Here is a 26504-nt window from a genome sequence, read left to right on the forward strand (position 1 = left end):
ACATCTAGAATTACATGTGGCTTACTTCAGTTCCAAATGGAGTTCTCTGACGACACACACACACATATATATATTCTATAGCTTTCGAATCTTTTTGTAAAATGAATTAAAAGTGTAAAGAATATTTAAAAAGGCACAAAGAAGAATGGCAATTCAAACATAGTATTTTTTCAATGATCATCATTTCGAATTGCTTTGAATGAGAATATAAAAAATGCTTATGAAATATATTTATGCTTGTATACATTTATGATATTTCATAATAAATTTTGCAAGAATTATTATTTTGGAAAAGCAGTAATATATGCTGTAAAGGTATAATAATAGATAGCATAAAAGCATTGTAAATAAATTAAATATTGAACTTTAGCACAAAAGATATGAATTCATTCTAAGGCTGTTTTCCAAACTCATCATCATTTCTTTAACATAAACATTTTCTTTCTTAAATCTGTTGCTTTAGTATTACGTGGTATAAATGTTTCAGCATACCCACCAACTATGAAATCGATAGTTGTCCATTTAAAACTTATATTGCTAAGCAAGATGAGGAAAATGGTATAAAAAATAAAATATCTTCTTGAATGAATGTATTGCCTTTGCGGAAACCTGCAATTAGCTTAAAAGCCAAAAGATTTCATAAATCAATACGAAAGTACACCTCTCTTTTTTTAAGTGTTAAATCAATAATAATAATATTTGAGTATTACGGAGGATTTAGAATCGAGTCAAGGTCTGAATCATTTAAAAAATTGATCGGGTGGCATCAGTGTTTGCTACAGAAAATATTAGCAAGGATAAATTATTAAGTAATATCTTATGTTTTTTGCTCTTTTTTTAATCAGGAAAACAAAGTAAGACGGGGGAAATGGCAACATGTAATTTTTTTTAATTAGAGTCTTACTTTGACAATTTTAGCATAATTATGAAATATTTAGGAAAATATTAAAACTGCAGATAACAGTCAGGAAAGATTGTATTTTGTCTCTCAGTATTCTTTAGTCTGTATAAAGTGTTATAAATACTTTCTCACAATTTTTGAGTACAAAACACGAATATTCTTTAGAATTAAAATGGTTCATGCCGATGTCACTCAAATTGAATAAAATAAATAACTACATAAATAGTTTGCAGTAGCATAATTGCCTACATTAAAAGTAAATGCATTATAATAAATGAAATGAGTTTTAAATTACATAGTAAATTATCAATAAATAATGAAATCTTTTATTACACTGTTTACCTTTTTTAGTTCCCAGAGATTTCGAATTGGTTATGCATAGTTTGATAAAATAATAAAATTACAGTTATTTAATTTTGAAGAAAAAAGTGCAAAAAAACCCCCCCATTGAAATAGATGTTTATGGATTTGACAGTAATCTCTTGAAATCAAAATGCATTTATTTCATGTAAGTTTATTAAAATATATGTCATTAAGGGCTTTGATTATTATCGTCGTTTCTGTTTCGCGAGATATTTGAGTTCGAAAAATCTAAAAGATGATATTCAGTCTCTACTTTTTGTGAAGAAAGTGTCAATTTTAAAATAATTTTTTTATTATATTAGAAGCCAGATTTGAGACCATAGAATATCTGTAATACAGAAAATAGATATTTTTTCTTTCAAATTTATTATGTAAGTTGCATTTTCATGAGAACACAATAATAAAAATGATAATGTTTAATACAATAAACGTAAATATAAAGTTAAAATGTTTATACGGATAAATAGTTTATGATCAGAATGCATATTGACATAACAATATATATGCTTAGAGAAATTTACTTACCATTACTTTGCACTGTAGCACCCTAAAAGAGGAAAAGAAATTCTTAAATATTTTAAAAATTTAAAACTTAAAAAAAATATGAATAATTCAGATAAATTTCATATTTTTTTTGTACAGAAAAGCAAAATAAACAGAAAAAAAATCAAGAAACTTTTTAAATTCAAACTAAAATAATGAGACATTATATCTTCTCAAATTATATTTAAGGAATGTTACATAATTATTTTTCTGAATTAATAATATATCGTTCTAAAATAGATGATTTTGTTAGACATTTTCATGCTTCATGCATAACGAATACTGCAACGAATTGGCAACGAATTTAGCAAATTTGTAACAAAAATAAAGATCTTAAAAAATGTATGAAATATAGCCCTATCTTACTAGGAACCGAGATCTGAAGATTCTTCTAGAAATTTACATGTGATGTCAAGCCTCGTCGGTAAATTATACAAGGCAAGGGAATCACAAAAGAAGCAGCTAGTGCCTTCGGTGCAAGAGGAACGAGCTTGGGAGTGTTGTTCATATTGTAAGTTTATGCTGTTGAGCGCTGTTGATTGCGCTGTGATTTAACCCTCTGACTCCGGAAGATAATCAAGACCTGAATGTAGTTGCAAAAGGATATTTTTCTTATATTGAAATGAAATGGATACGCTCGTCTCCTGCGCTATCACTCTCTCTATGGTGGGGAAGCCGAAGCCACAATAGAGTCATCAATCGATTGATGCAATCTCAATTTCAGCTATCTACAAAATAAACTTTAGTAAATTAACTTCTCAAAAAAAATACTTCACATAAATACATTATTTATGTGCAGTATTCTTATGTATCAATATTTCTCTTATTCGAATCAATGCAGAATTTATTAAATAAAAATATGTATTTAAAAAATATTTTTTCTATTGTATTTTGAGAAATAATTTAGTAAAGATGCTGTTTTGAAATAAATACAAATTTAATGCTTAAATCTTTCCATAAACATCTGAAGCTAACCCCCGAGGAGAAGCAATTCATCACTGTCAAGTATGAATAGTTGACATCCCCCCTCCGAAGATCTGTACTTTAGGTGATAAAATTGCGTTGCAAAATTTTATTCATTTAGATTTTATGATTTGTAGTTATCGTATTCATATACAGACATACTTCTGGTGAATGTATCTCGTTCCAAACTTGACAGAAATTTAGAAACTTGATGAGAAAAATCATATACCAAACTTTGTCTTTCTGACTCAAAGGATTTTTAAGTTAACATGTTTTCAAACAGATAAAATTCAAAAGAAGTGTTTTCTTAAGCTTAAGGTTGTCGGAAAGGAGAACATTCTTCGTAATCTCAAGTTAGATTTCCAAATTTTCTTTCTGTATACTTACTATAAACCAAATAAGTAAAAAAGTTACTAAAGGTGTAAGTGAAACCAAACAAATGATTTATAAATTTAAGACTTTTCAATTCTCTTTATAAAAAAACATATTGTTACAAATCTGTAATTTTGCTGCCCGGCACAAATAGTGTCATCCTGGAAAAACCGTTAAAACCTTTGTAAGATCTGTCCTGTGCGTGCTGAGCTCAATGAACTCAGAGCTTGGCGACAAACTTGGCGAGCATTTATCGGCTTGGCTATGAATTTGGCGACAAAATGGATCATACTGGGAAGTTCGAGAAGTTTCACGATCCATCCAGTAGGAACCAAGATACACTCAGATACGCCCTGATTGGTCTGAAGGATTCTGGCCCCGCCTCCCAGAGCTATAAAAGACAGGCACTCTGGTTCTCCAAAGAAGTCGTGTGTGAGAAGAGTCGGAGTCGCCAACAAGTAAAAGATTTTAGAGGATTAGACAGCAAGCAAGTTGCTGAACTAGCGATTAAATGCGCTGGGTTATTACAATTGAGTGGCAGTATTTGTAGAAAAAATTTTTGTAACAATATTTGCTCCAAAAATATTAAAAGACACGAAAGATTCTAATGTCAACAAAAAAGGATAGTAATTAAAATGATAAAGTTTAAGAATTAAAAAAAATTCTACCTATTTATTTAAAGTTCTAATAAAAGAACTATAATTAACTAAAGAAAGCATAAAGCGCAAAAATAAATGCATAGACTCCAGAATTTGACTTGGTTATCATGCAAATGAGATTTCAGCCAACTGCGTGACGCAAATAATGCGCGATTAGAAACAATGTCAATGCATCTATTTAACTTTAATTTATTTGTTTACTATACACGCGACTTCGTCTGTATTTATATGTTCTAAATATATAGGCAAGAAAAAGCAAGACATATATAGTTTTACGTCTTGGAATCTTTAAAACTCTCACCTGTGATTGATTACAAATCTAAAGATTTTAGATAAAGGATATTTTTAGTCTCACATTTGGCATCTATACATCTAAATACTAGTTAAATCTAATAACTATATTTATAGACATAAAACTAATATTAAATATCACATATTTAATCCATTGAGTTTTAAAATTATCGCGTTTACATGCTTGTGAAAGCACAGGCTGACAAAAAGTTATCCCCTTGATGGATTTGAATGGTATTTACTTTAGATGATAAATTTATGAGCAATATTTCATCTATCTAGTTCTCTTCGTTTTGTAGTTATCGTGTTCACTTATAATCAGACAGACTTCCTCACAATGGATTTTCACAAAATTTGATAGAAATCTACAAATTTGGTGTAAAGACTGCATACCAAATTTCATCCGTCTAGCTCAAAAGAGTTTTTGAATTGTTTTCTTCATAGGCATTTTCTACAAACGTATTTTTTGAACTTAGGAAGTCTAAAACATGGAAATCAGCCAAAATCCCGATTTCATATTTTTGGATTATTGCAATAGTTTTTCTATACTATGCATAAGAGAAATTTATAAATGGAAATGATAGAAATTTTCTCAAATTAACTTTGAAAAACTGGCTAAAAATCACAGAAAAAACGAATGGCAATAAAATAGATGATACTGAAAAACTAGTTTTTGAAAATTTTTAACATGGCTTAAAAATGATTTTTCTGTGATGGTATGTTCTGAAATAATGACGGAAAAATGTAAATTTTTTGTACCCATTTCTATATCCATATAAAAATTTCACTTGTCCTCTTTAGACAGAAATATACAAACAAAATCTTTTTGTCTGGCACTAGGAGGAAAAACAGCCAATATAGTTTACAAAAAAATATTATGAAGCAAGCTGAATTTTATTTTCATATCAGATTATACAGAATTCATAAACTAGTGTGGAACAGTTGGTACCATGACTTATTTGTATATTTTAAAATTTTAAAACAGCTTTTCTATTGTATATTTTCAGTGAATTGTTTTGTCTATGAACATATCATATTTTTACCTTTTCAACAGTCTAACTATTTCTGAATGCGTGGTATAAAAATTGTTTTGTAGTTATTTTTGATGATTTCTAAATATATTTTTACGTTTGTTTGATGTTGCGTGACATGCCCATGTCATATCGAGTGGAGGCTAGACTTAGTTAAAAACTAATTTTTCTCTCTTGAATGTTATGCCACGGGCAACGCTGTGCGGGTACTGCTAGTATTTATATAATTTAATTTATTTTATATGCGGACGTTTGCTTTATAGTATTTAAGTAATTTTTATTTTATTTATTTCGATCGAATACGTCAAGGGGTGTGGAATTATATAAGGTTCAAACATTGGGACTTTGAATTATGCATTTACAAGACACCTCTGGCGGATCAGCTGGTTTGACAGGAATATTGGTTAGATTTAATTTTACATAAATCGCTTGAATTCATATCTATGATTCCACCCAATTGACAGACATTAAAGCCTTCTATTTTAATTGTTTTACTTAAGTTCTATTTATTGAGTTTGCAATGAAATGTTGTAAATGAATCTTTTTAATTTAGAATAGTCCCAAAATATCATAATGCCATTAAAAAGGTGAATGTTCGGTTCATCTATCTTTTAAATTTCGCAATATTGTAACTTTACTTGTTTTATTCATGTTAAAAACTACACAGGTATTAAACAGAAACTTTCTACTTCAACTTCCATCAATGAAAGAAAATCATACAATTAAATATTTGATGAAATAATGAAAACTTTTTGAATTTCAGGGTGACAATTCAAACTATTATAGGATATTAAACAAAAACTATATTTAAAACTTACCAAAGTAAAAAAATTGAGATCCATTGATTCAACAGCAGTATTTACAACAACTAAAACGAAATGAATATATCAATTCCATTTGTATTAATCTGCGAAATCCAAGCAACCGAAGGGTTTAAAAAAGTCTTTTCCACCCCAAATAAGAACAACCACCTGTTCTTCTTTAGAAATATTCTCACGCGTGTAAATTATTAAGCACTGCCTATCGAATATAGTTTAAGAAATGAAAAACCAATCGGCAGGTGGTAATGTATCACTGAGGCTAATGACGTCATTTAGTGGTTTTCATTTCTAGAAGGTCACATAAAAACCAATCACTGCATCGAAAACTACATCAAATGCCTAACACTTCAATTTGCCGCAGCAGGCAAAAATCAATCTCTGACAATTTTTCTGTTTGAAAAATAAATAAATAAATAAAAGGGAATATCTGATGACCACTTCGAACACGCAAGGGAAGGAAAGTCTTTTTTCGATCGAATTTTATTTACCGAGTAACGAATTGGTTTATATCGTTTCGCAGTCAAAGAACAGATTGTACTCAAATTGATTTTCTGTTTTAGAACTTCAAAGTGGCTTTTTATTTAAAAAAATAAGTCAATAGGAGTCTCAAATGATAAGCCATAGAATTCAGTCTTCTACCAGTATCATTAATTGAATACTGACATAAAATAAATCTGTTATATTATGCATTTAAACATTAAGACATGGATACAGTGGATGGAAACACAATTTTTTTTATAGTTTTGCTTTAAAAGCGAGAATGATGTTAGCATGTTTACGTACATTTCTGGAGCAATCATTGCTCCAAAGTAATAAGCAAACTGCAAATATTGTCAGAGATAATTACTGTCCCCAGCCCTAGTAATATCAAGTTATAAAATTAAAATTCTAGGTCTTATATCTGACTTTACTTGAAATGAAAATATTACATTAAAAAATTAATAAATTAGTTAATTGTCATCGGAACTTCACTAAAATTTTCTTTATCTCTCAATATTTATCTTCCGAAAAGAGACACAAAGTATTTCAAATATAAAGATGAGTTGTTTTTCGAATCAAAGGTTATATTGCGAAAGTTTATTCGCAAATGAGATAAATCAAAGGGCATTTGAGTAGAGAATATATGAAATTTTTTTACACCAGACATTATGTAATAATTAAAAAAATAATAAAGAAAACATTATACGGAAATTAAATCGGTATCACTTAAAATTTAAATTTCAGAATTTTAAAGAGATGTAATTTTTTAAATTTTTTTTATCTATTTATTTACTTACTAGCCACCTATCGCGCTCAGCTGGTCTCTAAAATTTTCAGTTAAATATTTCATGTAACTCGATATTCATGATTTCGTCAGCAGATTATTTTTAAGTTTCACATTTTGATAGTGATATAATTCTTACTATTTTAGAAGCCTTACAATGCTCTGTTCATTGCACTCTAAATTTCCTTACTTTTTTATCATCTAATTTAAAATTTGAGCCTAAATTTGGAAAGGAAGTAATCAAACTTCAACTAATAATTGTTTTGCTGAATTTTTTTATTATGAGAAATTAAAATGAAATATTATGTGTACTGCAACGCTTTCCTAAAATTTATGCAGTTTTTCAAAGGTATGCAATTTCTGTACGGTGAGTCATACATTTTTATGAAACATCGTACAATTCAATTTTCAACTTTACTTTCAAAGAGATTTAAATGAACGTCAATAATAATAAAATATTTTGTTTCAGTCGGCAAATATATTTCTAAAATTCGCGCATTATGTGTAATTTTAGCTTCAAATTGAAGTGTCATTAAGCAATTTAATTTTAATTTATAAGTTCGGGAAGCTGGTAATTAGATGCATATATTATTGAAATATTTCAAACTGCCGATGCGCTTTTTAAAATTCTCTTGAATCAATTTTTTTTATCCTTTTTAGTTACCTTATATCCATGGAAATTCGTTTCATGCGCTCAAAAACAGAAAGATCTGTATTTCCATTTTTCCTTTGGAAAATTTGAAAGTTTAATACTATTTATGTAAATAAATGAATGGACCATTTCAAAATTATTAGAAAATCAATACAAATTAAAAGAAGATAGAAGATTTGGATCTTCGTCTTACTGAAAGATCTGACATGGATTTCGGTCATTAAATTCCTCCAGAATTCTTACCGTCTGATTTTATTCAAAATTCTTAACAGATGTTTCTATACTTTTTAAAACCGTTTCTGTAAAGAGGTGTAAAAAATGTTCATAAATGTTAAGATTTTCCAAACTAGCGACTTTGTTTGTAGTTTTTAGAAATGATGGCAATTCCTACAGATGAAAGAAGCCCTTTCTTAAATAAGAAGTGGAAAAAAAAAAAAAAAGAACTCCCCGAGACTTTTTTGTTAAAGATATTGGAACCTCAATACCACTAAAAGGCAAGAGGATTATTGTTATAATCCTTGCTTTTTGATTTTCCTCCTCTGATCTTCAAGTAATCCCTTTTCTTAGAATGTTTTTTGTGGAAGATGTTCGACGTTCAAAACGTTTGGCTCTTTTAGTAGTTTTAAACTCTTTTACTTGTTCTTACTGATCAAAACTTTTAGTTTGTTTTTGATTTTCAACTTTCTGATTAGAATTTGAGCGAGGTTTAGAACGCTTAGTAGATGTAAAAAAGCTTTCCAGTGAAGGGTAAATATAGTGAGAATCAAAAGAAAGTAAACACCTATGATTGATATATATGTTTTATTTCAAATATATTATTGACTTATAATATAAAGTAGATTTATACAATTATTAACTTATTCATGTAGGATGTAACAATTTGTATATGTTTAATTAAATGAACATGCAAAAAGAAATAATTCAACTAAAAAAGAAAAGCATCAAATTTCATGCGTCAAAAAAAGTTAACAGAGAACATTGGCATCGAAAGAACAATAAAAGCTGTAATAGCTTTGTAGCTGTAAAGCTGTAATAGCTGTGTAGCTTTTTAATATTTTGTCTGCAGTATTTCAGATTTTATCTCTGCCCTGAATTATCTAGACATATCTGTGGCAAGTTTTTTTTTGTTAGTTTATGAGGGATTTTTTGCCATTTTTTTTCTATGACAATTTGTTTCAACACTCTTCCTTATTAGAAATGGTTCTTTGGCGTATATTTTTCTTAAGATAGTCCCTAGATTTTAAATGGGATATAGATCGGGTGACTGTAGAAGATGTTCCAAAGTCTTTGCAACACAATCGAGTTACTATTCTTTCAAAATCTTTAATGTGTGTTTGGAATCATTATTAAGTTGGAAGATCTAGCTTCGTAACAATACCAAATTCACAACACTAGGGGCAACATTATGTTTTAAAATATTTAGGTTGTCCATTTTGTTCATTGTAGATTCGACAAACACTAAATTACAGATACCTGGTGCCACCATACCCCCCCCCCCCGCCATGTATAATTGTCTTAACTGAATACTTACAAATGTACTCTTTATTTTTTGGTTTCCATATTTTTGCTAGCTTCTTTGTACCAAATAATTCATTTTTTTTTCACATCACTAAATAAAATATTACAAAAATCTAAATCCTTATTAAGGTTCTTTTTGGCAAACAGCAGACGTTTTTTCTGACTCGATTTCATGATGAATGATTTCTTACATGCAATCCTGCTTTGTAACCCATATTCATGAATAATCCTCCTTACAGTGCTTGCACTCACTGTCTTCGCTGATCTTAGTGAGATGCTTTGAATATTTTAACAGCATTTGCAGCTGGATTAGATTTGATCTTTCGTACTACTGCTCTCACTTCTGTATTAATAAGTCCTCTTGGCCTCCCTGTTCTCTGAAAATCTTTAATCTGTTTGTATTTGAAATATTTGTCAAGGATTTTCTTGACTGTGCAGACGTTACTTCAAACAATTTTTTTCTATTTTATATAAGGCTTTACTATTTTCATTTAAATTTACTATAAATTTTCTCGTTTCTAGTGCTATTTTTTCCCCATCGCAAGATCTCCCAGATTTTCCAAGAAATTTACATCAATTGAGGCAGAATATACGACTTTAACTTATATCAAGATCCTCTGAGAAAAAAGTGTTAATATCACTAAGATTAAAACATTTGAAGGAGAAAGAGTTATGAGTGTTTAATTTTTTTTATGCAAAAAATTGGATGTTCTTAGGTTTAAGTTGAGTTATTTCTTTATGTATTTTATTTTAATTGAATGTTCATAAGATTTTTTTATTCTGCTTAAATCAGTTAATAGTTGTATATATCTATTTTATATTATAAGTCAATAATATATTTGTAATAACACATTTCCTAAATCAGTCATAGATGTTTACTTTCTTTTGACTCTCACTTTAGGTCTTATTTGCGCTAATGGAGGTCACCTATAAGTCGAAACTATTTGATTAATGAATATGGATTAGTATATCACTGATTTAATTGCTTTACAGTAAGAAAGATATTCTTTTTTTTTTTCTTTTCAGAAATGAGTTTTTTGACTTTGTAATACAATATATTTTAACAAACTAAGTTTTAAAACTCTTTTCTCTAACTTTCATTTTTTCATGGCTAAGGGAGTTTATAAGTTCAACAAAAGGTTCAAGACTACAACAATGGGTAGATAACTGACTGATGTACAACAACCGCATATTTGCTTTTCTATCTTCACACTGCTTGGGACTGGCCAAACATTGGCATTTAAAGCTCTTGATAAGATTTGGTACAAATGAAGGGGAATTATATGGTTGAAATATGGCAATTATGATGGTAGACTGAAGTTTCCTAGTAATAAGAGTTAAAATAATTTTATTGTTTGAATAAGAATATTTCCCTATATAACGTGTATTTGCTACTCGGCAATAATAACTACCTTTATATGTTAGTTCATCAAGGATTTACTTTTCACTACATTTCAAACAACACTTTAGTTATAAAGCTACTGCAGCAATTTAGTGTGCGATGGAATGTAACAGAGATAGGACAACTAAGAAAAGGTCCGACTTACAAAAACGATTTTATTTTTATAAAAGAGTTTGTTTCGATAAATAAGTTGTCGAATTATAATTTTTTAATGAATTTTTAGACTTTGGCCAAAGCATTTAACCCCATTTCAACTGTGAATGGAGGGACCATTGGAACTTTATCACCAGAAACTGAAAGAATGGCAAAGGGAACATGGCTGGAGATCGATTCAGAATGAGTTTGTGATTGCTCATACGAGTTGAATAATGATTCGGATATCGACGGTACAGTCCTATATAGAACATAATAAGGAAATTATCTGTGGATTCCGAACTTTATATCCACCTTATTACAAACCAAAAGTTATGTTCTCAAGACCATTTCGGGAACATTGACCAAGTCCTAGAAGTAGGGCGCATACACTTGACCAAATAATAAGGATACCTGCAAAATTAATAAACAGCAGATCAACAGTACATAACTCGTCTGTGTCTTCACCTTGGTCAGTACGGGGGGGGGGGGGCATTCGAAGTTCAAGAGTAGAAAAAAGCAAGCACAGCAACATCTCAAGGAGAATCTCTCGCTTTCTGTCAAAGGGAGTGAAAGAGGAAAGTTGAAAGCAGAAATTGGAAGAAGGGAAAGGTAGATTTGGACAGATAATATCATTTGGGTACCTCCGATAATACAATAAGAAGATATGCTTCCAAGGCTTGGATTTCGAAGTAAAGAAATTAGAAAATTTTTTAACAATAATAATTTTTTTTGTTATTAGATTCAAGTGTCTAGAGAAAAATCTGAATTACTGATAATATCAGTTGGTTATCTCTGGTAACACAATAAGTATATATGATCCTGAGGCCTGAATTTCTAAGCAAAAAAATTTGAATTCAGAAGAAATTTTAATTAGAATTTCCTTTATGATCAGGTTTTTCCTGAGAAAAATCCGAATTACGGACGAATTTAAATTTAAAAAAATGCTCTGAAAAAGTATGGAATTAGCTATTATACCGTCTCAATACGGGTTGTATTTTTTGGAGGAGCTTACAATGAACACATAATTATTAAATTCAACTTTCAACTGTTACTTATAATTTCCGACGAACAACAAGGTTGTACTTTGCTTTGCATTTTTTTAACCCTTTCGCGTCGAACAGCGTCTTTAGGCATTCACTTACAGACGCTCACTCTGAGCGAACAACACCTATAAGCGCTCAGGCAATGTTGCTCTCTCTGAACGAATAGCGCCTTTTGGCGTCGTATATTTGTGACCTATCCTACCCTGATGCAAGTTTCTAAAATGTTTTCATAGTTTTTATTTCGTTCTAGTATGTTACGATGTCGATTAATCTGTTCTGGATTTCTTTTCATTGGATAATTATCATTTGGTTTATTTATAAATTTTTCTGTAAATTAAAAAAAAATAATTAAATTAAAAAAAAAATCAAAACAATGATAAATTACTACCTAAAATTAATTCATAAACAATTTGTTATGAGTTATTGCCCAATAAAGTTCATTAAATCGTTTGTTTTCGATGCCCTAGCAGCACAGCTTATTGAGCAGAGATTTTTAAACATAATCAAATATAATTATCTACAAATTTTGCTCCGATCATGGACAAATGGGCGGCGAATACAAGCTGTAATAGTATGGAATTGTCATCGGATTTTGACCTGTCTGAAATTGGATGCAAAGGTAAAATTTAAAATACATATAACAAGAGACACCTACTGCCAAGTAAGTCGGAATCTGATTTTGAAAACAAGGAGGAATTACCAGACATCGATCCGTGGCAATTGTTTTGGAGCGCACAAAATTTGCCTCCAAAAGTTTTTGATTTTGATGAGCAGGACAGCACATCGGCTGCCTAGTGTGCAATTTATTTCTGAGCGTTCTGCAGCGAAAGGGTTAATAGCCCCGTAAAGTTGCGATATGCCTTTATAATTACCCTATATTATAAAATATGAACAGTAGTCCTGCTCTGGCATAGGCATGCAGTAAAATGTTTTCCTGAAAACTCTGCACTGATAGAAAGGGCTGATTGGCGAAGTGCTCGGATTATACAGAGCGCACTCCACTTAAAAGAATGTATTAATTAAAAAACTTAAGTATTGATATTAGGATGCATGATAATGCTGCATATAAATATAAATGTTATAATATTCATATCCAAGCCGTCAAGAGGGGCAGATCTTTGGTATGATCCCCTCACGGAAGTACTTGACAAGATAAGGAAACAGTTTATTTTAGTATAATTTAGTTATATTATAGTGCTGTTTTAAAGAAACACTAGGGCTGTTTTGGGACGAACCTCGTAATTTTGAACCACGGTCAGATGACAAGGATGACACCTGAGCTGGCACCCTTTCTCCATTCTTCCGCAACACACCGGTGGGAGGACAAGGAAACAGAGGAGAAATAGGGGAAGCGTTGGATATATTGGCAGGGTGATTTGACTTTGCTTTTGGTTGCCTTGTTAATTCATTTTGAATTACAACATACATGAAAGATCTGGTATTTACGTATAGCAACATGTTAAGTGAATATAGACTAGACAACAAAGCGAAACTCCCAAGTATTTTTTTTTATAACGCGAGCTCAATCTAAAAATAGAAAATTTAAAACCTAGATATATTAGCAAAACATTATTTATGAAGAAAGATTCAAGATCAAAATTCGACTTCAAAATAAATTTTATTTGAAAGAAATACTGCTTAATAAAAGAAGCTGACGACTTAGAGGCAAATTTATTTAATATATTTGCATTTATGACCAATTTACAAGGTTTTAATATTGGGAAAAAAATGCATCTCTTCAAATTTAAAATTGCAAGTTTTATTTTGCTGTATTATTTATTCATACGAGGAAAATTCCAAAATATTACTATGCATTGATTAAAATTTACCAATGAAACATTTATAATTCAAACATTTAACGTGTTTTTATGAAAAGATATCGAACAATATTCGGAGTATTATATTTTAAGGAAATCGGAACTAAAATTACTTTAATTCTATAATTCTTCCACGATTTATTTCTATACACGAAGTGTAGTAATACACTTTTGGGAAAAATTATTTCATGGATGAGAAATTTTAATAAGAGCAAGCATTAAAACGCATATTGTACAAAAAGTATTTTGTAAATAAATATAAGGAATTTTAAAACAGCTAAGTAAGGAACAGACTATCCACGAAATAATCTGTCTTGTCAAAATACAATAGAATTGGCGAATGCTTAAAAGAAAATGATCAAAAAATGCATAAAAGAAAATACTCGTAATCTTCCGATTTCTTATTGAAGTAATGCCTTTTCTAAAATTTGTCATTTATTCGTATTCATTTCTTACAAAATGAAACCTAAATATATGATAATAAAACATGTTCACTTAAAATAGAGGCCTTTTTCACGCAATGTTTTTTCATAAAAATATTTAATCGCAGGGAATATATCTAAATGCGTTATATTAGAAGGCAGTATAACTACCGAAAGGTTTAGCATTTTTATCAATATCTTTCGTAACTCCCTTTTTGGTACGAGATATAATATCAGATTGAAATATTGGACGATCCCCTTCGTTAACAGAAATTCAACCACTGGTATATAAATCTTTTCCAACGGGTCTCCATCTCGACAATGAACGCACTTTAAAGCAAAATCATGGATGGTAACATTGTCATAAATTATGTATCTTTCCATTTGTCTCACTTCTTCACAACATTGATTAAAAAAATTGGACAATTCAGGTATACTTTCTAGCCGAAGTTTAAGATTTTTCTTAATACGATATCGAGCAGCAATTATATACAAGCACTGTTTTGCAAATAAGATGTTTTTACCTTTGAAAACTTTCCGAAAAAGGATATCTACCGGAGTTTGTTGCAAGTTGTCTACTCCATATATGCCAGCTCCATGCCTGAGAAGTGAAAGTACAATCTCATTATCTGGATGTTGAGCTGATAATGCTTCATGTAGAGGAGTTCGATTGTCTTTGTTAGAAATTTCCGGATTGACATGTTTTCTCAGCAATGCTTTGACGGCCTTCAAATTTCTCATCTTGACTGCCCACATCAGAGGAGTTTCTCCGTCATGATCCACTGGATTGAGGTCTATAGCCGACTGACTTAGCAGCCATTCCACAATCAGCATATCACAGGGAGTATCGAGAACAGGGCTCGGAGGATGCGTCAATCCCACACCGATAGCGAAATGCAACGCGGTCCTTCCCAAGAAATCCTTAGAGTTAACATTAGCGCCAGCTGCAATGAGATCAGCAACATCACTGCGGTTCCGATTCGAGACTGCGTAGTGTAAAATCGTGTGTCCATACGCCGTAGCCGAATCTATATCAGATCCGCCGTTAGTTTGGTCTTGCTCTGGTACACAACCGCCGTTAGTTTGGTCTTGCTCTGGTACACAACCGCCGTTAGTTTGGTCTTGCTCTGGTACACAACCGCCGTTAGTTTGGTCTTGCTCTGGTACACAACCGCCGTTAGTTTGGTCTTGCTCTGGTACACAACCGCCGTTAGTTTGGTCTTGCTCTGGTACACAACCGCCGTTAGTTTGGTCTTGCTCTGGTACACAACCGCCGTTAGTTTGGTCTTGCTCTGGTACACAACCGCCGTTAGTTTGGTCTTGCTCTGGTACACAACCGCCGTTAGTTTGGTCTTGCTCTGGTACACAACCGCCGTTAGTTTGGTCTTGCTCTGGTACACAACCGCCGTTAGTTTGGTCTTGCTCTGGTACACAACCGCCGTTAGTTTTGTCTTGCTCTGGTACACATCCGCCGTTAGTTTTGTCTTGCTCTGGTACACATCCGCCGTTAGTTTTGTCTTGCTCTGGTACACATCCGCCGTTAGTTTTGTCTTGCTCTGGTACACATCCGCCGTTAGTTTTGTCTTGCTCTGGTACACATCCGCCGTTAGTTTGGTCTTGCGCTTGTCCAGATCCGCTGTTAGTTTGGTCTTGCTCTTGTCCAGATCCGCTGTTAGTTTGATCTTGCTCTTGTCCAGATCCGCTGTTAGTTTGATCTTGCTCTTGTCCAAATCCGCTGTTAGTTTTCTTTTGCTCCAGTACAGATTTATCCATGGTATTCCAATTTTTTATATGAAGGAAGTGGTATCCTATGAGGTTCCTCTCTTTGGCCTGAATCAAGTCCAATCCGACTAATTGGTTAATGGGCAACAGAAACAAAAGGAAATAGATTAAAAAATGTCCACAAGCAAAATTATATAACAAAGGAACAAACTAATATGTAAAATGTTGCGCAAATGATTGGCACTTCTGTGAATCCAATAGCTAAAATAAGGACAGAAATTTCAATTTCCTTGTCTGGAAAATGTTGTTTAAAATCTTCAATAAAAATATATCAGCCGCAACGAATGCTGCTTATAAATGCAATCTGGTTAGAGAAAATATAATAAACGTTGCCAAAAAAAAGTTTTCAAATTTTCGGAAGTAGAATGTCCAAGTGGTAAATGAAATGATTAGACCAACCAGTTCTTTATCCATATCGGTCCTCAAAGAAAAGCCTTTCCACATTCGTCAAATTTTTCAAGTATTCTATAAACATTTACTTAAAATACTATTATTCATAAAGACGTTAAGTGTCATTAATCTTACATTGACATCAAAGGCCACTGTGACCTGGTGTTAAAGTCCTAATTGGAACGTTCAAGGTTCGAGATTCTATATCACAGATGGATCGCCGAGTATATGGGTTTGGTGCATATTAAATGGATAGATCGAGGCCACATGTCCTTCCATCGTAGTAGTGCAAAAATTTAGAGGGGGAAGAGGATTTGTACCCTTCAAGATGTTCGCATTATCTGGACATGGCTCAAAATTACGAGGTCTGTCTCAAAATAGTCTTATATTGCTTTGAAAAGGGAGGTAAATATAATTAAACTTGAGCTTGCAACTGCACGGATCTCACAAATACGGATCAAAACTTCCTAAAACATGTCATACTAAGTCTTAAGAGTCGCGGTGGTCTGGTGGTAAGGTTCCGGCTTCGGAACCGGAGGGTATCTGGTTCGAGACCCAATTCCATCGAAAAAATGTCGTGTAAGTGGGTCTTGTTCACGTTAAATCCTTTGTCCAAACGTCCTCCCGTCTGTATGGTGTGGAAGTTTGGAAAGTAGGGTCTAGCTCAAGTGTCGTACTTGTCATCTGACCACGGTTCAAAATTACGAGGTTCATCCTGAAATAACCCTAGTGATGCTTTAAAATGAGACGTTAATAAAACTAAACTAAACTAAACCAAGTCTTAATTCCCAATATTTGACAATACAGGATTTTCTTCGGCTGGTTGGTTTTGATTTCAACTCCACGTAGAAATATCGAAGGCTATTTCATACATTCTACATTGAAATATTGAAGGTTTCAAAAAATAGAAGAAAATTTCTTGAAAGATCTAATAGGGATCTTCTTGAGCCCAGTGCCGCCGCGTGGGTATTAGGCGCCCTTGTTCAAATTGAAATTTGTCGCCCCTTAATTCTGTTCTGTTGCACTCTTATAAAGTGCTGCAAGTTATATGTGAAATACTCTTTTATAGTATTCAAAATTTGACTTTCGAACTGAAAAGCTTTAAAATTATAATATTGAAATACGTTTGTCTGATTGTTTGTATTATTTCATAAATTTTAAAAACAAAACAATGATAAAACATTTTTAAATAAAATATAAAAATTAGAAAATATATTCAAATATTGATTCTCCTAGCTTTAGCAGCTACCAACACTCGTATCAACTCCTTTATATTTAATTTATCCAAAATTTCGCCCTTTATGGATATAATAACTCCGATAATCTCTCCTGCGCCATGGTAGATCGTATGTAGTTTTTTATAATTTTAAGTTTTGAAAAACTTCCTTTTCCAGTAGCCACCGAAACTAGCAGGGTTAAAGAAATCCGTAAAGCTATTGCAATATTTGGAAATGTATCGGTAAGATTGTTTTCATAAATATAATTTAACCCTTTCTAGGGCCGTGGGAAGTATGCTTTCCACCAAATTGATCAATCTTTGTATGAAATTATGTAGGTTGGCATCAGTTCTGACAATTTTTTTTAAAAAGACAGAAACTTAGATGTTTCGGTTCTTTATCTTACACAAAATGATGTGTCTTGATTTGTTACTTAATTATTAATTAACCAAATTAATTAATTAATCAAATTAAATTTATCTAATAAGCTAAAGGAATCCCTTTTCCTATTCTAATTTCAAGCCTAAAAATATTTTAACATAATATGACTAGAAAAAAATGGCCCTTTAAAGGCTTAAAACATCAATAGGTGACATATCCTGTTTGGTAAAACATCGCAAAGATTTTATTTCTTCGAACAAATTTAATCTATCAATGTGCTTTTCATTAACATTTTTAGTATCCGTTAATTTTTGTTCTAATTCTTTACAATGTTTTAAAATTTCATTGTCACTCCAGTTTTTTAAATTAGGTATATAGTATACTACCTTGAAGTAATTGTAATATTCTTTTAATTGACTGAATCTGTCAGTAATTGAAATAGCAGTATCTAATATTATATTGTAAAATTCAACCTTAAATTTTTGTCTTAGATTGTTGATTGGTTCGTCGGTTTGTTCATCTTGAAATAGTTTCTTTTTAAACCTGTTTCGACTTTGTGTAAAATCAGTGTCCACCCCCAAACATCAGCAACGATACTTGCAATGGCAATTGCATGTTCATACGCTTCTTCTGACATGCGATTATTTAGCTCGGGTATAAGATTTAGACATTTAGAATTTTGCATTATTTTATTTACCATATTTACTAAATTTGAAATATCATGCCAGATGTTAATGGAAATAAATTTAAACAAGGAAAAAAATCAATTTTTTTCTTCTAATTTAAACTTCTAAATCAAATTTTTTGCTTTAGTTCTTAACTCCATGTCTATTGTTTGATCTTCTTAAATATTTATTAACCCTCTCAAAATTCCCTTCAAATCGTTTTTCAACGGTCTTAAAGCTTGAATTGTATTTTCCCATCTGGTGTTGGAGAGCACCAACGATGTGCTTCGCGCACGGTGTTGGGGTGGTAACTCCGTACATAAATGGTGTTGGAGAGTGGTTGTAAAGTTAGATTTTCAAGATACTGTTGCAAAATAGATCAACGTTTAACGGATGTAGAAAAGTAGTTGTAAAGCTCCTGCACTACTCCGAAGAAATTAACTGTTTCGAAGGAAATTTTAGCTGTATCCTTTAGCAAAATTCTCTCTGCAAATTTAGAGAATGGGCAGAGCAGGGGATATGGAGTGCTCTCGAATTATTTGCAATAATTTTTTGTTTCAAACCTTTGTGCTTTCCTCTCATATTAGCACCATTATCGTACGATTAGCCTCGTAAATCCGATAAATTTAGTTCTAACGACTTAAAATATCCATTTATGAATTCAAACAGGCCCTAGTCCAGTAGTGTCGTCGACAGATTGAAATTCTCAAAAATGTTCTCCAATTTGGGCTTTATTGGTTTCCTCGTTCTTATAAACAAATCAAATTATAACAGTCAACTGTTCGGTATGACTGACATCAGGCGTAGTATCCAGAATTAGTGAGTAATATTTTGACGATTTAATCATATGTAATAAATGCTTTTTAATTCCTTCTGAAATAATGCCTATCATTTCATTCTGATCTCCTAAGTAATGAGAAATGTTCTTCTTTTGAGATGTTTGAATTTTGTGGAGATGTTCAGCGATTATTGGATCAAATTTTGCTATGGTTTCAACCAACTTCAAAAAATGTCCATTATCACCATGATACAACTTTTTCGAATAACTTCCAAATGCAAGGTATTGCCGGTCTAAAAATTGTTTTAAATAAATAAGCCGTTCAATAACCTATTGCCAGTAAACCTTTTCTGCATCATAAACTCTTTATTCAGCTGCATCCATGGTACATAAATGACGCAAAGACATTTTGAGTTCACTGCATTTTGAACTATGTTTAAGGTGAGATGCACTGCTTTCATGAGTTTTCAAAATGTGGGTTAAATGTGCCCGATCCTTAATAAGCTGCTAATGCTTCTCTCTGAATAGTTTACATGGGAAGCAAAAAATTGCGTTTCGGGAATTTGAATATACTAAATAATTTCTAAATACTCTTTCTCCACTCGGTAATGTTCTATAATAGAACGATTCTGAAAATTTTCTGCCAGAATTATCTCTCGGAAAATGTTTGGTTATCAAGCGGGGAGGGCCATTTTCAATTCAATAATCTCTAATTTTTATAGAAATTGTATCAGACCAGGCAGCTGGATCGTTTAATTCAAAGTCAAAATCTTCGTTTTGAGATATTACGTTATTACCAGGCGAATTTTCTACGTCAACATCAAAATTTTCTATTGGTACAATCGTGGCTTCTTCTTGATCATATTCTGATAAATTGTCATTATGAAATTCCAAACCAGATGTTGTTGATGGTCCTGTTCAATTGCTTGTCCGTCTAATCCTATTGTGTTTATGAAATATTTATTTAGAGATCCCGCCAGTTTCTGATTAGGTTCCTCTCGTTGCAATTTCCTTTTTCTATTTTGTGCTCCAGACTTTTTTTTTTTTTTCGAGAGCATGTTTCTAAAAAAAATATTTATTGCACTAAATAAAAAAATTTAATTTTCATTCCATATACAAAATGCATCATATGATTTTCTCTCAATATACTATTTGAAAGTCGAAAGCCCATTTATGTCATTTGCTACTAAATAAAGATTCAGATAAAAAAAACTAATTTGACTGAAAATTTAGATTTTTTTTTTTTTTTTTTTTGCTGAAAATTTATTTCTGAGAATTTAGTGTGAAATTTTTTCTTTTTTCTGCTGATTCAAAATATTTAAGTAAATTAAACCAATATTAATACAAATTACTAAAAAGAATTTGTTAAAAGCAATTGAAATAGTGAAAACATCTCGGGTACATAATAAATATAAACTTTTAATGAAAAAGAGCTATAATCATTAGTAATAATTTTAGAATTTCTTTTTCGATTATTTGGAAATTGTAATTGTATATCAAAAATTGATGAATCAAATTTTGCTCAATTAAGGGTAAGATTTATCTGGGTTTTATAGAGATAAATAAAAAGTTGCTTTTTGAATTATTTTGTTAATTTGAAAGCTAAAAGTTTTTCTTAATGAATTGTTTCTTTTTATGAATCTTTACTGATATAAAAATAATATTAATACTATATTTAGATTGTTCACTTACTTCTAAATAATAATCCTATTTTTTAGAGCAATTATAAACAAAAAAGATTTGAAAACAATTAATCACAGTACTTTGCTTGCAATTCACAGAATATACGCACTTTATGAGCAGCAACTACGTATATGATTAAAAATAAAGGTATTCCCTGTTAATTCAAAGGCACACACGCACGGTGGCGCAGCCACCATCATTCAAAAAAAAAAAAAAAAGCAAACTAAACAACGACGTTGAGCCGCAACAGCTTCACAACATATAAAGAATAAATATATGCCGATACAAAACATTCCCAATTCCTGTTGTTACATGTTACAAATTATTAGATTTTAAAAGCGATTTTTTGCAAGCGTATAATTAACAATTTTTATTTAAGTAGCATTAAATTAAAAAACTAAGTAATATAAATTTTGGCGCCCCCTGACCCTGACGCCCTTGTGCGGTGAACAATTTTGCCATTCTCACGCGGCGGCCCTGCTTGAGCCAATCCGTCAGTGGAAGACACACTGCAAAGGAAAAGGCATTTTCAAGGAGAGGGAGAGACAAGTAACTTTATAAAGTACTTTTAGGAATGGATGAAAAAGTTTTTAAATTGTCTTCAATTTTGGACAGACCATATGTAAAGTAGAACACCTGAAGATATAAGAGATATGATGGTTCGAATGTATCATTCTTTGTATTTTTGAGTTATTTTTCAATTATTTATTTAGTAATAATCACCTTTGGCAATTAATTAGTGAAAATTTTTATTAAATATTTTGTGTAACTATGCCATAAAAGTTTCTTCAGCAAAATATTTTCGAAGTTCAAATTTTTATAGACACATAATTCATATTATTTTAGAAAGCCTAAGCTCTGTTCATTGTGCTAGCATTTCATAAATTTCCTTAATTTTAAAAATGAGCTCACTTTTCACAATCGTTTGATTTAAACTTTAATTGCAAATGGTAATTTAATTTTATACTGGAATCAACATGAAAAAATAAGTCAAAACTTTATATCCAGCTCATAAACAATGGCAAAAATTACCAAGATTAAGTGTTTTATAGCAAACAATAAAAACAGTTATACGGCAAATAATTCACTGAAAAGATAATTTCATGAATTTTTAAGATAACATAAAATCGCTTTTGTGCTGTAATATTTTTTGGAAATTTAGGAAAAAATGCTAAAATCTTGTTTAATTTTTTATTAATGAAAATTCTAATTAAGATTTTTAAAAAATCGTTCAGAGGTGCATATTCCATTCTTCTAAAGTATATCTGCGTCAAATTTAGAAGCTCTAGGTCAAATGACCTGTGCTGTGAACCACCAACCTACACACATTTTACTTTATTATTAGTAGAGACAGAAAAAACTTTTCTCAATGTTTGCAGAAATGAGTTTCGTAATCCATTTTCCACCCTCTCGAATGGGCCAGAGTTTTGAAATTTTGTATACTATATGTGAGTTATCGATGCACAATTTAATCTTTTCTAAAACTTCAGTATCTATCAAACAATTAATTAAATTAAGTCTTGGTTCTACCTGGTTGAGACATGAATTCAAAATCCCATAATATTTGTAATAACAAATAAATAAATAATAGTTCAAAAGGGGGGGATATTTGAAATAAAGAGAATTTTTAGTTTCTACTGTTAAAAACTTTTAATTAATTTTAATTTACAAAAATATAATAAGCTAAAAAAACCTGTGTAATTTAACACTTAGGAGAAGCGTCTATTTTTATAAATCAACAAAAATAAATACCTCATACGATCAAAAGGTTTTTAATCAGTTTTAAAGGTTTTAAAACTTTTTTTGTGGGAGGGAGTATGAAATTAAATAATAAAAGGTATGGCAATGTGTCATCTAAATGTCATTACTATTGATCTCACCCCCTTGGGTGGAGCCATTTTAAAAATAAAATATCTATTACATTCTCTGGGAGAACTTGACCTTTAATTCCTGAAGTGGTTGTAGGCCACCGCCCTGGCGCGTACGTGCCGCCCCGTATTAGTGGCACTCTTTTGAGTTTGTTTTGTTCTTGCTTGCCGGAACTCTGGTCTCGTTCCTCGCCAAATAGCGTGACAATGTACAAAACATGAAGAATAAAAAAACGAAGTATTACGTTTGGAATGAAGGTGTTCGCCATTTAAAGGCGAGTGGCGTATGGGTTGAAACACGCAATGAGCGCAATTGGAAGTCTTTTAAAGGATCTGATTGTGGCAATATTGCAAATGTGTTCGCGTTTGGTAATCACTGATAAAAGCAGAATTGAAAGCATTTATAATAATTGTTAATCCTTTAATGCTTTTAAGAAATTTCAATCATAAATAAAACCGTTATATCCACGCATACATCCTGAAGGAGATTTTATATACCTCCCTCCAATATAAAAAAAAAATAATAATTTCCTCAGACAAGGGTATGACTGCTCAGAATTTAATTTTCTAATTGTTATTTATTATTACGAATGGAACATTATAGAAATCTTTAAATTTGTCGATAAATAAGTAAATTGATCTTTTCTTAAATTTTTAAGCCGGCAGCAGTCAAAATCGCCAATCGCCTAGTTCGTTCTAAATCGCCACAATCGCCAAACAATGCATCCAATACAATTTAAAAATTTGGCTATTAGAGAAAGCTGGCGATAATGGTCTCCTTAAAATTTTCTTTCATGCTTAATAGTAAAAATTATCCTCCCCCCCCCACCTTGCACAATAATTGTGGATTCTTAGCAAGGCCATGAATGTCATGAGTGCCCAGGTTTTTATTTTTAGAGTTCCATATAAAAACATTTTGCACTTCGTAATCTAATGATTAAAAGCGAATATGAATTTGGGAAGCCTTTCTTTTAATTAATTGACATCAAAATTTGATGCAGATTTTTGATTTAAAATCTCATAGTAATTTTTATTTATATGAAAGGTTTCGTTTCTGAGCTATTACGTATACATGCATATACAGACAAACAACTCTTTGACGGATTTGATTAAATATTTCATATGAATCAACACTTTAAATGATGAAGCTGTGTGCCAAATTTTATTTATCTAGCTCTTCATGCTTTGAATTTATCTTTTCAATTGCTCCCAGAGAGAAACCAGATTCCTATTATGGATTTCGTTTACAATTTAAGAGGAGTCTACAAATTATAAGTAAAGCCAGCATATTATATTTCATCCATATAGCTCAAAATATTTTTGAGATATTTCGCACACAATTTCAAAACAAGACACAATTTCAAAAATGTGTGTTTCGGATTCTGGAAAGTCTGAAACTGGGAGATTTGCCAAAATTTCGAGGTCAACATTTAAAAAGTTTTTAATACTTTCACTTTCTATACATCATATGCCAGAAAAAGAAATGATTTTTTACAGCAAAAAGTACTTAGTTTGTAGTAAAAAAAATGAATATGTAATTAGTGATTTTACCTTACATTGATCAGTTATATACAACACAATCAATAGGGTCGTATAAAATAACAGCATCTGTATTAACATGTCATTAATGAATAACTTATGGTATAATGATGATATTAATCGCTAATTCGACAAATTTGTATAAAAATGTTTTAAAACACGCCTTTGAAGTTTTTTTTTTTTTTTTTTTTTTTGAAAAACACATCTTGGTGGAATGAAATTTTTACTATTGCTAAAAGAGTTTCAAAAGGGTTTGAAAGAAATTAAAAAAATGCCTGCCACTGCAAACCATATTGCCTTCTAAAATGCTAAATTATTTCTAACTCACTCTTCGAATTCGTCTAACTGAATCTTTTCAAAAACATGTTAGTTCTTTCTAAAGACATTAATCATAAATGGAACCGCGAAGAAAAAATTTTGCGCAATAACAAATCTTATTACACATTTTTATTTTTGTAAATAAACAGCCTTATCAAAGTATAACTAAGACCGTGGATTCAATTTTTGGCAATATATGTAGTGAAGACTCATACTCTCAAAATAACATCAAATATAAGAAATAACAAGAAAATAATATTAAAAAAATATTTTAATGCCTTAGCATCACATGCTTACTATGCTGATATTCATTTGCGTGAACTCATGCGAGTGTTGCAGACTTTCGTCATAACAATTGCACTCGTCATAACAATTTCAAAAATCTAAGTACACATTTTTTTTAAAGTTCGCCTTTAATTCTTTTTAACAGAATATGTAAAAAAAACATTTTTTTTCCAACGGACAGGGAGGGCCATGATGGCTAGCTAGTAAGATCTCAGCTTCGAAACCACCGAGGCCCAAACATCCTCCCGCTGGTATCGTGTGGAAGCCTGGAGATGAGGTGCCAGCTCAGGTATGTCCTCATCATCTGACCGCGGCTTAAAATTACTGGGTCCGACTCAAAATATCCATAGTGTTGTTCTAAAACGGAGTGAATATGTAACTAAATTAAACCCAACAAAGCCACTTAAATCCCCACATTAAAACCGGGAAAAGGAACCTCAATGACTGGTTGTCTGCCTCAATCCTCGATGATCTAAATCTCACTGACTGATTGCCTGTGTAAGGTCCTAGAAAAAGTCACCAATGTGTGGTTAATACATATTTTTGAAGAGAAAAAGCTGATCTCCGAATTCCAAACCGGTCGAGGAAGGTTGTATAGTATTTTAATCTTAGAAACATCAATAAGAGAAGCGTTTATCCCAAAAGGCATTGTCAATATTTTTCGACATTGAAAAGGCGTATAATAGCACACGGCGTCATGGGGTTTTAAAGAATTTACATAATATGGATTTCAGTGGAAAATTACCAATTTTTATTCAAAACTTTTTACGTAATAGAACTTTTAATGCTCGTGTTAATAACGTTTTATATGGCGATTTTATTCAAAATGAAGAGGTATTGCAAGGTAGCATTTTTAAGCATTATTTTGCTTATCATTAAAATTGATGGTATTATGCAGAAATTTACTCTTATTTTCATGGGCCATTATTTGTTGATGATTGTCAAATCCATTGTTCAGATGCAAACAGGGTTTTTATCGAGCAACAGTTGCAAGCTACCGGAAAATTCCATAATAAATTGACTGATTAAGATGATTTTTTTATTCCTTTTCTTTCTTTCGCCACAGAATATCCCCGAACTTGGAATCTCTAGGATTCCCTGTCAGTTAAAAGGATATACGTGGGAGTATTTATTAAGAAAATTTTTTTTTTAGTTTACATATACAATGCACAGAAAAAGTAACTATATAGAATATTATAATGATGAAGGAGGTGTTCGGTGGGGAGTGTGAGTAGATGAAATCTATTGAAGTTAATATATTCTGGAGAAGAGCTTGGTTGAGAAATGAAACTAAAATTTATACTGGGCTTGGGTCTGGAGAAATCAATTCCTCGTTCTCTTGTAGGAACCGCACAAGCTTTCTAATTTTTGACCTTGGACATCTTGTTTCTCATAACGTTG

At 31.3% G+C, this 26504-nt stretch overlaps 1 protein-coding gene across 1 annotated transcript in view; it reads right to left on the reverse strand.

Moving 5' to 3' along the window:
- The window catches only part of LOC129966838 (uncharacterized), an 80523-nt gene that overhangs the window by 15791 nt on the left and 38228 nt on the right, over positions 1 to 26504 (reverse strand). Inside the window, exon 4 of the mRNA XM_056081426.1 lies at positions 1790 to 1811. Within this exon, the coding sequence (XP_055937401.1) occupies positions 1790 to 1811 (22 nt within the window). The remainder of the gene's footprint in view (positions 1 to 1789; positions 1812 to 26504) is intronic.

This window comes from Argiope bruennichi, chromosome 4, assembly GCF_947563725.1.
Source record: "Argiope bruennichi chromosome 4, qqArgBrue1.1, whole genome shotgun sequence".
NCBI classification, from domain to species: Eukaryota; Metazoa; Arthropoda; class Arachnida; order Araneae; family Araneidae; genus Argiope; species Argiope bruennichi.